Genomic DNA, 13,007 nt, shown 5'->3' with positions numbered 1-13,007 from the left:
CTTTCACAATTTGTAAGCATTGTTTTCATCCCAAATGACTACAAAGTGCTTGAAAACAGTCATCTGTTTAGGCATTCAGGCTTAATTCTTCAAAATAACCCAAACAATCTAAAATGGCAATGACCCAGCAATATCCTGTTTTGGCCTCTGGGTCTCAGGCAAATCCTCTACCATGCAATGGTTTATAATCTAGAAATAAAGCCTTTGCATTAACTTATCTACTCCACCTTTAAAAAACAACAGTCTTTGCTTTACAAAGAACTCTGGGACCATAAAAATAATTCCATACCTGTCTTTCTGCAATGACATCAGAATAGAACAGTCTGCTTGCTTTCTTTTGCTCCTTACTCCTTCTGCTGTATTTTTGATATTTATATATTTAACACCTCATGCCGCTACCAGGAGTAACAGCTGTCAGAAATTCTGTTCCAATAGAGAATGTCACATCTTAGAATTTTTTACTCAGCTTTTTGTAAATCTCACTAATTCACACCAGCTAAAATTTACATGCAAATGTAGATTTACTGCTGAGAAACTTTTTGCCTGTTGCACAGCTTTTCCTGCAAAAATGTTTGATCTTATGGCTTGCCAGAAGCAATTAAAAATGTACCTACACAGAACAGTGAGATCTAATGAAAGAAACAATTATGTACACCAGAAACAGCTGATCTAGTTCATCGACATGTTCACATTTACAGCAAGAAAGTAGGATATTTGCCTAATTTTGACAGCTTCTTTTACTCTTCATTAGGATGGGTCTACATGAGAATTTTCATTACTAAAAGCCCTAAAACTCAGCATTATTCAATGACTGGAAAAATGTAATATGATGAAGGAACTGGGTCTCATTAAAGACGTTACTGCCTAAGTGTGTTGACTGCATTAGCCCAAGTTCTATTCAACTATCACACATTAGCAAAGGCTACCTGGTATCCTTTCAACCTTTTGGTTTGAGCTATGATCTGCCAAAGGGAACACAAATCTTACAGTGATTTCAAAAGGTTGCAGGAAAAGGTATTTCTTTTTTTAAAGGCAAACTGGTACCCTGACAATACTGGCTGTTACAAGTCTTCTGGAAGTGCCCACGTGAGCATTGCTATTCTGGACAAACTGTAATTCGATTAACCACTTCTTAACCTCATACATTTGTTTGCAATAAACCCTTCTGTAGTGCTTTTCTATTGTGTATATCGTGTAGGTAGATTTCCTCAAGAAACAACACATCTTGTCGTCTCAACACTCTGTAAGTGGCCTCAACAAGTGGACTCAACTGTTTCATCCCACAACCTGCACAAAGTCCCACAGAAGCTCTATGGAACCATGCAAATCCCTGCTCCCTATGTTGAGCTCAGAGATATTAATGGGTAAAATGCACAATGTAAGGCTAGGCATTAGTATTACTTGGCAGAAAACTTCACAAAAACCTAGAGGTTAAGGGTTTTCAAAATTGTTGTGTGAAAGAATACGCCTTTTATAAAGTTTGGAAATGAGAAAACACTCGTCTTCTCAAAATCTGACTAGTGTACGCTGCACTAGGAGAGGAAAAAGATGTTGTAGTAACACCTTTAAACCTTCCCCCCACTTAAAATAAAGTTGTTGCATATGTGACATGCTTTTGACAAATATGGCTGATTTCTACATGTCTGGGGCCAGATCAGTAACCCTAGCAGTTACAAAATGGTCTCATGTAACATATTCAGCTTTCAGAATTGTTCTGCCAGATAAGATGTCAATAATTGTACCTTTAACATTTTCAATATCTACTTTTAAAATCAAAACCATTCAAGACTTTAGATTTTGTGCTACAATTCTGTCTCAAATAAGGCAAAAGAGGCCTATCAAATTTATCAGCTTCACACTTCTTCCTTGCCTTCCTATTCGTGACACCTGATTCCAAGATGAAAACTGATGAGCAATCACTTCTATCAATAAGATCTGGGGGAAAAATGTAAAATATTTACTTTCTGTATATACAAAAAACTAAAATAAATCAAGATACCTGAACTGTAAAAACAGGCATTTCAAGAAGAATTCTGTGAAATGTATTTTCTAACCCAAACTAATAGCCTTCATACAACATTAAAATAGACAGCGACCCTGCCTGAGCGGGGTGTGTGTGGACCAGATGACCTCCAGAAGTCCCATCCAACCTCAGCCATGCTGTGGTTCTGTGTCTCAAACTATTAAAAATAAGTTCTGCATTATTGCACTGTTTTCTATACAGTGGTAGCACCTAATAACAGTTTTGACCATGATCAGTGCTAGCCAACCTACATACCTAAAATAAGAATTTATCAAGTGTTTATAGCTGAAGCAGACAAAATACAGAAGTGGTGGATGAAAAGAGATTATACTCATTGTACAGACCGAAAAGTTAAGCTCAGGAAGCCTGTTTCCCATTTACACTAACAGCATCCACTATGCCGGCAGTAAAAGAGGCCTTAATGCAGCTTTAAATTCAATTTATGTAGTGCATAGTGGGCTTAGTATAATTTAGAATAAGGCTGGAATGAATCAAAGTGCTCAAATTTACAAATTACAGCTCTAGAAAAGACTAAAACTTAACCTCTTCTCATATATAGTCCAACACGTAAGCACAAAGATTTCTGCCTTCTAGAAAGAGACAGTACAAAAAACTCCAAAAAACAATGTAGTTTAAGAAAAAAGGCCTACAGGGGAAAAAAAAAAAAAAATCAGTAAAATATTTTACTAGTTAATTTTCCATAGTCGTAACAAAAAGACTATCTAGCTTTGTTGTTAGGATACTGTTCTTCTATATACATACATAATTTTTTTCTCATGAAAGGCAAAAAACAGCATTATATTTCTCCTCACTCATAAAATACCTTTCTTTGCATATCTGCATCTCTCTAAGTCTCAGTCTTTTTAGGATTATCAGTAACAGTACATACGGATGGAGTTCAAAAAACTGTAACTTTGAAAATAATAATACCAAACATCAAGTTTGGTACTACATATAGAGCTACAGCTTGATATATCCTAACCTTTTGATACTCAGAAGTCAATAAATCTGTTCTCAGATACGAAACTTCAGCCATCCCAGGGCAATAACTCTCAGACGGTATGTAATCTGTGCAACTTAAAAGCAAGAATTGCCAATATAAGAGCAGACAGTATGACCAATTTTGTATCTGGCCTTGCATAATCGATAGCAAATACGACGTTCACATCTTATCACAAGCTGAGGACCTTCAGTGCCTGCTACAGAAGTCCAAGAGATCTGAACGTATTTAGCAACTGAAAGGACCATGCACTGAGCACCTATAACTTGCTTTTGTTATACCAAAAAAAAACCCTGTTCTTTTTCTGTTCCTGTGTCAAAACTCTACATTCTGATAAGGTATTCATAGAAACAGTTTGAAAGTACGGTTTCAAGAAGAAAAATCATTCTCATTTAGAGTAAGTATTAATATTCTAACTGCATCAACAAAAATTACTTTCATCAGCAAAACGATTTCATTTTAAAGTACCTTATTATTATCATACTAATCTAGCAATTAATAGTTTAGTATATCAACTTTAGTTAAAATGGAAGTTTTCTCCATTCTTAGTTAAGCCTCGTATTTTATTTTTTCACACTGTCTCATCATGTTGGAGCTAGATAACACAGTTACTGTAACATGTAATTACTTTATCAAAAACTTCATTTTCTACAGGTATTCTGATAAATAAGAATAAAAAATAAAAGCAATGATAATAAAATATCAATCATATTTATCACAATAATGCCTAAAGGCCAACTACAAGCAGTTTCCTCTTTCTAGGCACTTTAAAAAAAACAATAATTACTCCTTCAGGAAATCCTTTTGTATTATTATTTTTAAGACTATGTGTATTATTTTCCTTTTGAAGGAAAAAAAAGTAATGTTTGCATGAGAAAAGAGAATATACCAATTCACTCTAAGGGCAGTGGACTTCAGAGCAACAGTGTTTAAAAAAATTATTCCAGGGACAGAGAGTATTAGAAGTATCTTACGCTTCCTGCTCAAAAATGGTCCTAAATTGGTTCTACAGTAGGGAACAACTTTTGATATTAAACTATGCTATTATTTCTTTTTGCAATGAACAGGTAGGGGAAACACGCTGAAAAGCCTCTCCTCCAGTAGGCTGACAGTGTGTAATGTTTTTCCCCAGATCTAGTCAATGCCATGTGCTTCTAACTCCTTACTGACGTGTTAATGAATACAACCTCTCGGAAGTTCAGTCCAGGTAAGCTAGAGATGACGAGGGTCAGTTTGGCAACTGAACAACAGAGAGAAAGAAGATCAATCCTTTAAAAGACTTACACGCTTTCATTAATTATCTTTCTAATTTATGTGCATCTGAAGTGAACAGTAATTCCTGTGAGGCTCCATTTGCATGGTCTTGTAACCTCTCAATATGATGTCAATGACATGCTTCACATGTTACGATTGTTAAAAACCTGCAAAATATGGAAGATTTATTTTGTAGTAGAGTTCACTGAAAAAAAGTGTAATACATCACTACCTTACAGTCTGCATTATTTTTTTACTTAATTTCTAAGTAGACTTCAACATTAACATTCATCTTCAAAACTCTACAGTTTTAATCTCAGCTTTCAAAGAAAGACTCTGCCTATCCTAGTCAGAAAGAGTACTCCTGGAGTCAGTAGATTCAATTCTTACACCAACAGAAAATCTTTTTTTAAAAAAATCTCTTGACTTGTACAAGGTTTTCAGTTATAGTGATTTACTAGCTGTGCTAAACAATCACACAAATTTCTTTTCAGAGGTGATGCAGGGGTATGTATTCTGAATAGTACAAAAATATTAACAGAAATAAAGCATTTAGGTGACACAAAAGTATCAACACACAGTTACTTTGAATTCTACTCTCCTTCAACTCTTCTTTAGACATTTGCAATTTCATCCTACTTTACACAAACTTTCTTCACAAGATTAAAGGTTTCTTTCTTTGTCATTGATGACTTTATTAAAGAAATTTTGTGGTATTTAGAGTTGAACTATGTATTTTATCTGGAAAAAAATTCAACTAAATGATTAATTACAACAATATACTAGTATCTTTTTGATCTTAGAGCTGCACTGCAAGTTGAAGAGATTAAAAATATAAAATGCAGCACTACGTTTACAATTACTTTACACATAACAGATCTGAAAGGCTACAATATACAGTAAAATACCCACATTTTGGTTCAATAACAGTTTATTAATTTACAGAGCAGTGATTAATATAATTCAGTATCCATACATAAAGTATTTTTCACCTTCAACAAGGACATTATTTTATATTGCTTGCTATGTAATATATTAGTATATTAACTAAATCATGATATTTGTGAAAAGCTGTTCTACTAGCAGGTCTTTTACACAACCTAAAATAAAATACAAACTTTCCACGGCAATGTAGACCCAGACCCCTTTATTTGTATTTTAAAAAATAGAAGAGCATTTCATAGCACTTTTTTTTTTTAAATTTCTCATTAGTAGCTATCTAAAATGTATTCTCTATACATAGTTACATATATAAATGTATAACTAACAACTGGTTCACATATGCTGTTGCCTGAATATGTTGTTGCCAGGCAACCGCTATAATGCATTTTGCACTGTTTGCAAAAATCTGAATGAATGACTCAAAGAGAGATTATTTCTAAAAAACTAGGAAGAAAACTCACTACTGGAATGACCCGAATAATTCTTCATGTATTTCAAGGATTTATACAGAATGTCCCTTCCATAATTACGTATTTGAGAAAGGATAACTCCTCTGAGTAGGATTTGAAGGGCATTTTACAACAAGGAAGTTCATGTCCTAGCATGCAGCTAATGTTCCTACCTGGACTCTGAACCAAAGCCACTGAAGTTAATGGGCTACTTTAAATTGACTTCAGGGTCTTTTCATTGGGTTTTTAATGTCCATCATAGGACAAAAAATGACACACTCCTAAATGAAAAACCAGAAGGCCATCACCTTACAGGAGTTACAAATAAACTCTCAATAAATTTTTACCATCTCACAGTATGCAACTGCAAGAGATCAAGTCTACAAACACTTCTTTGTGTAACCTTCATACAGCTAAGCTGTAATCTCACTGAGGCTAATGATATTACACACAAGAGTAAAAACAGAAGCATCTATATAATCCATCAATAACATAGATGTGATATGCTATCTGCAAAAGAGAAATTATTTGTCCCTTCAAATAACCGACATCATTACAAAAATTAATAGACTTTTGGCTATCAGATCTCTTGAGCATTAAGAGGGGGAAAAGAACGTCAAGAACAGTAACAGGGAAACACAGCAAATCCAAAGTGCTTACCACAAGCCTGACACAAGTTTCTCTAAACACAAACATTAGCATAAAAAATTGTTGGACTTTCTGTCCTTGTTTACAATGGATGCAAGACATTTTTTTCCATTTCCTGCATGATATGCTTAATCAATAAGAACTACTCAAAAGCTCAAAGTGATTGTTCTTTCCATAATGACCAAATTGGAAATCCATGTGTTTTCCATTTAATTCTTTAAATCCATTCATGTAACTGTAGCAAGAAGTACTGAAAGCATTTTATGTGAAAGTATTTTATATGATACTTTCAGTATTAAGTAGTAAATGTGACTAGCTTCTTTAATGGATTACAGTGAAATCCTTTTAATTCCATATCTCATGTTGTCTTGAACTAACATAAAAAAAGGCACTCCTTTACATGGAAAATCTAGCACCTAAATCCTGTCAGTCTGGAAGAGTAAAAAATTATATATATATAAAAATGAATTAATTTTTTTTAGTTTCATTTGAACTATTTTCATCCTCTGAGTCGTAATTCATAGGTCATCCATCAAGATGTAGTTATAAAGGCAATCTTGGTGCTTTCAAACAGGCTGAGCAGATTTCCCAGTTAATAACAAAATAATCTATGGAAAGGATGTCCATTCCAGGCTGCACTGTTTGCTTGGGCTTCTTCATTTGTTTGCTTCTTGAAATATGCTATAACAACTCAAGAAACAGAACCACTTTTACTCTGCCCTCTGTATTCATCATGACCCACTTGCAAAGCTGCTGACATCAACGTACCCTTAAACTCAGGACATTTTGCAGATCCCTTTACTTTCTTCACCTTAAATATATACATGATATCAATTAAATATTGGGATTCTGTAAGACACGTACTGCACTATTTCAAGAGAAACCAAGCTGCAATCACAGTTTTGTATTCATAGCATTGTTAGTGCTGATTGATTGGAGACAGGGTTAACAGCAGGAGAAACATTATCTTAATTTCCAGAAAAGGTAACTGTAACACTCTAAAAGTATGGTTAAAATAGGGGGGGGGGGGGGGGGGGATTGTTATACGGTAAAACTTTTAATTTGGTAACTAAGAGCAAACTGTTATTTACTACTCAATCAAGACTGACTGGCACATACAGTTTTCTCTTTGGATAGCAGGATTATTGTCTAGGATGAACCACTCAGGAAAGAATTCTATTCAGTATGTGGAAATACGTAAAAATCAGTATTTAGTCACCAACTAAGTCAAAATTTCTGTTAGATAGGATTCTTCTGTTCTGTGGCCAAAGAGTGCCAAAAAAAAAGACAAAAACAAACAAACAAAAAGATTATGGCTTCAAAGGTTGATATGGGTCAAAATAAGACTATCAATGTGACACAATACTCATTTTTAATTAGACTTCCTAATGTGACATCAAATTGGTTTTCTTCTAAGAAACAGCACTTCAACAAAGCATGAAATCCTCACAGCTTAGTTTATTAGGAGGCAACAAAGGGATTCCAGTCTGCTACAAGAAAGTTACAGCCTATGAGCACAGCCTGCGCAGTGTAAAATTGTGTCATATGAATTTTAATGTGACACAAGTATGAAAGATTCCAAAAGAACAAAGGCAGCATAGTCCTGTTCCACGTTACACAAATGACCTATTCTGATCTGAACAGCACACCACATTACAATCAAATTTATTTCAAAGGAGGGTCATGCAGGTCAAATGTAATGGCTGCAAGAATGAGGTCTTTCCTTTATGTGGTATTAGAGAAAAGCAAAATATCAAACAGTGCAGGAATGCCAGAGAAAAGAAAGGCATATTTAGGCTGCAGGGAAACAGATTTTTAAAAGATGGTTTCATTACAACTGTCCTCACTGACCACAGTTTCTGAGTTTCAAAGATTCTTGTGCTACCTCAATGAAGATGTCATGCATATATGTGAGTGTCTATTACACAGGCTTTAATATTATGTTTAAAATTTCAAGGCACCACAGAAAAGTTCTGTATACAGCTCATGACTAACAAAGTAATGAGACAGGCTAAGTGATCTAACTGGCTGGATGTCTCTTCATGGCCTGATACCTCCACAGCAGAAATCATGATACTCCCAATGGAGGTAGATGTCAGATTCCAACAGCAACAGAGAGGCTGGTAAAGCTCCTCATTTTGGCAAGCTATCCAACCCTTCATGAAAAGAAGCTACTTTAACATAAAGATATCAGAATAGCGGGGTCTCTTTGAAAATACTGAACTGTCAGAAAATACACGGAAGCCCACTAAGATGTAAATCAAATGGTATACAAGCAAATCAAATGGTATACAAGCACTTTGTGATTATGGTGAAAAGAAGGCAAAAACTCTTGATGATCAGATACCACTAAACAAAAAGGACAAATTCTCATACTACTTCTTGCCATGTATTTCCATCAAGACTTAGGCCTTGTCTTTGCCTTCAAACACCCCTTCTGAACAGAATAATTTACTGAAGGCAAAATATCTCCAAATCCTGACTGTGCTGTTCAGAATGGATGTTTGTCCACTCTCCATGACTGGAGAGAGCACTCATGCATGCTATGGATCCAATTTGCAGATATCTGGGGAATATGTAGCCAGGGTAACAAGTAGGTAAAGCAAGGTGTAGCCATAATAAGTCAGAAGTAAACATGTTATACCTTGTAAAATACATATATATAACATGAAGAATTTCTATTTTACAAAGCATAAAAACAATACAAGAGGGCAATCAGAAGACGACTTATGACTTGGGTTGTTGAAAACTAAATTCTTGGAAAAGTAAATTCTACCAGAAAGTTCACACCACATCAAAGGTTGTTGTTGGAGTTTGTTAATAAAATTAAATATGCCATCTGATTTCGTTCTACGGTATTATGTCACTCAGTTTTACCTGAAATTTCACAGGTTGCATTATACTGAAGTATCTTCCATTTGATTCTCAGCCAGGGCTCCCTTAGTCACAAAACAAGACAGAATAAAAGCTGCACTGGAAGAATTTCTGTAATGAGTTGGCTACCAGCCTAAGGGATAGACTTGAGCAATAAAACTAATTCTAGCACTAAAATCGGTATTAGTCACCTCAGCTGTCCAAGTTCTAATCAATCTACTTTTCAGGAGACATTGAAATATAGACTGTAGACCATTATGACAAAAAAAAAATATATATAGGTATCAGTGACTTCCAGTGTATAAGAATGAAACATAACCAGCAAGAGATACAATTATATCTCCATATTCAAAATGCAGCCTTAGTTTCCAGAACCCATATGTCTCTTCCATCCTTTCAATATTTTCTGGAGGTTAAAAATATTTATTTCTTAACAGACATTTCTATCCCTAAAAACTGATGCATTCACCTACATTTTGACAGCTCTAGTGTAATTCATTAAGGTTTGGACTTGAAGATAGACATAAGGGGAAAAAAAATACAAATCTTTAATGTTTCACTTGGTGAATGAAAATTGCATTAATTTAGAAATTCAGCCACAAGAATCCAATTACCTATGGATATATGCACGCATATTCATACCTTTCAACCATGATACTAACTTAAGTTTTGATGCTATTTCCTATAAAATATAATCCATTTTACATTGTACTTAATAGATTTATTCAGATGTGCATCCCCTTACGTCACATTTAAGCTTATACTACCACCTGCCTGAGGCTGTGTAGTCTGAATTGTCACCCTCACACACATCTTCAGAAGAACCTCCATAGACACTGTATGAACCGTTTCACTTCTGCTTTGTGAAGTATGATAATCATTCCGACCATAATATCCACTCCAAAAAATGCAGTTATGTGTCTCCCCACCAAAAAAAATTCAGATTAATGTCTTCAAAACAAAATATTCAAGCTACTTAAGATACACTGCAATGAAATAACACTGTATTCATAATTTTGTTTTCACAAGTCAGCAGGTATCATTCATGACTACTGTAATATGTGCTCTACATTTGTTGCATATATGCTATACACATAGGTATATAAAAGTATTTGCATATATAGAGATACGCATATACATAATTTCACACTTAAAGGACTCTGAGATTCCTTCAAATACAGATTTGCAAATCAAATAGATTAACTCTGCTTGCAACTACCAACATCATGGTATGATACCATCATCTCACTGCTTTGTGTTGCGCCCATCTAATAACACTGCTGAGCCAGGGAAAAACTAATGAGCAAAGGTTTAAGCAGAGGACTGCCAGAAATGAACAAAGGCTTAGAAATTGCCTCTTCAGATAGTCTAATGCTTGACCGATACATGGAGTGACTCTGGGGTTGCAAAATCTTTAATAAGAGCAGCCATTCTCTTTGGATTTACACCATCTCTCAAACATATGGAGTTGGCGCTATTAAGGGTCCAGACCAAACTCTTCTGTGCTCTCTTGGAATTAACAGCCCTGCCAAGGCAGCAAAGTGTTCCAAAGGTCAATTTATGATTGCTTTCCCACCATCCTGCATACTGTGTCTGCAAGCAAAGCACAGCATCTGGGGGGAAGGAAGAAGGGGGGAGGAGGAAGAGATAAATATTAGCGCTACGATAAGCGTGCAGAGCACGACTTGGCGGAGAGCGATTTCATATGGCCCCTGCTCCGTTAGGTTTGGGGGAAGCAGGGAGAGGCAGCCCACCTCCCTGGAGGGGAGAACGGATAGGGACCCCACACTTTTCTGCACGTCTGTAGAAAAAAAAAATAAGGGTGATTCCAAAGAACAACCCCAGCCCTCCTCCCAGCCCCTGACATGTTAAGCCTCAAGCTCACAGGGACCCTGGTCTTTTGGGATTATTTGCAACACCATTAGCTGTGCAAGACAGCAAGAGGCCTCAGGGCTTCCTGCTCCCGTCGAGCCTTCTCATTCTCACACATACAAAGGGCAGGAGACTCCCAATCTGCTGGGTGCCGGGACCAACCAAAGTTTAGGAAATCCTGGCCCCTGCACGCACTCAGCTCCAACTTCACTGCCTTTTCAAGGCCTGCTGTACCCCATCAGGGAAAGTGCCCACGGCCAGTCTGGTAACACCGTGCTACCTTCGGCCTGGCTGAGCATCCCAGCGGGCACCGAGGCCAGCCATCCTTGGCTGAGGGCCTGCCCCTAATTTTGACCACTGTCAGCCTCTGCATCTGCCTTTCAGCCCATGCGGCCGTCACCCCCTTCCCTCCCTGCCTGCCCCCCGTCCCGCTGCAGGCTCCAGCCCCACGCACCCCCGGGCACCAGCTCGTACGCAGCCCCCCACACCCCACTTTTCTCGGTTACTAGTGGGCTGCTCTGGTACCAGCCTCCAATATTTTCAGACCTTGCCCCGATTAAAGACATGCCTTTCCCAAATCGGGAGAGGGAGGCAGAGAGGGTGGGAGAATCTGCACAAAGTTTTTACAGACCCTGCCTGCGCCTTCCCCCCCCACCCCCCCGAGCCCCCGCCGGGAGCAGCAGGGCGAGGGGCGGCGCGGGGACGGGTGTCTGTCCCGGCCTGGGCTGCGGGATTCGGGGAGGACGGAGGGACAGGGGCGCAGCTTTCCGCGGACAGTGACCCTGGAAGCCAGTCGCTGAGAAAGAAGGGAGGAGCGGCGCCTTCCCGGAGATAGAGAGAGGGGCGAAGCCGGCTGGCCCCCTCCGAGATACAATGGCAGCGCATCCCCACCGACCCCTACGGAGAAGGAAGCCAAGTCCGAGCAGCGGCAGCAGCAGCGGCAGCAGCAGCGGCAGCAGCAGGTCGCCGCGCCCCGCGCTGTCGGCCCCCGCCCGGGGCACCGCCGACCCCCAGGCCGGTAAGGCGGCCGCCACCGCCTCGCCCCCAACCCGGCCAGGCGGGCGAAGGGAGAGCTCACTTACCCCCAGCTTCCTGCTGCGGATTTTCACGTAGCCCTGCTTGACTATATCGTTAAAGTTGGAGGCCATGGCCAGCGTTGTCTGCTTCCTCCCCTCCGCGCTCAGAGTCGTCGTCGCCGTCGTCGTCCTCCGCCGCCGCCGCCGCCGCCTCCTCCCCCGGGCCCTCCCGGGTGCCGCCGGCCGCCGGCTCCCGAGGCACCTCTGGCATCCAGGCAGCGGCAAGCGCCGCGCTCTGCTCCGTGCCGCGTTCCTCCCGCGGCCGCGCCGCTCCGCGCCGCGCCGCCCCGGGGGCGGGGGGCGGCCGCCCCGCTCCGCTCTTCCGCCGGCCCCTCGCTTCCCCCGCCCCGCTGCACCGGCCGCCGTCCCGCTCCCCTCTGCCCGGCGGCTGCCCGCGCCTACGGCCGGGGAGGCGGGCGGGGTGGCGGGCGGAGCGGAGCGGGGACACCGCCCCCGGCGCCGCGGCCGCGGAACCCGCCTCCAGCGCTGGCCCTGCCCGCCGCCGAGGGCCGGGGGCCGCCTGGGCTGCAGTCACTGGGGGGCGGCGCGGGTGCCCTGAGCCGGGTGCGGGGTGACACCCCCCCGGCCCCCGGGCATGGCGCGGGCTGAGGGCAGGCGCTCTCCTCGGCGCTGGCGGTGTTACCCACGGCCACGGCTCTCCAGGCTGCCGGAGCGCCCTGGCCGCGGCAGCCTCCGCTCGGCTGGCAGATCCCTTCGAAACGCGGCCCAGGAGGGCATCTTCTGCGCGTCTCCTCAGGAAGCCGCGTAGACCCCACCACCAACCGCTGAAATACTGTGTCAGTACAACTAACTCAGTGAAGCAAACATCTAAACTACAAAAGTTAAAAAACAATGGCACAAGTCCATCA

General features: G+C 40.4%; 1 protein-coding gene across 1 annotated transcript in view; it reads right to left on the bottom strand.

The window, feature by feature from the left end:
* DOK6 (docking protein 6) overlaps positions 1–12,480 on the bottom strand; it is a 253,364-nt gene extending 240,884 nt beyond the window's left edge. The window contains exon 1 of the mRNA XM_037382000.1: positions 12,145–12,480. Coding sequence (XP_037237897.1) covers positions 12,145–12,210 — 66 coding nt within the window. The 5' untranslated portion in view covers positions 12,211–12,480. The remainder of the gene's footprint in view (positions 1–12,144) is intronic.
* Between the last annotated feature and the right edge of the window lie 527 nt (positions 12,481–13,007).

The sequence above is a fragment of the Falco rusticolus genome, chromosome 3 (genome assembly GCF_015220075.1).
Source record: "Falco rusticolus isolate bFalRus1 chromosome 3, bFalRus1.pri, whole genome shotgun sequence".
NCBI classification, from domain to species: domain Eukaryota; kingdom Metazoa; phylum Chordata; class Aves; order Falconiformes; family Falconidae; genus Falco; species Falco rusticolus.
This window is presented reverse-complemented; position numbering and strand designations above follow the sequence as displayed.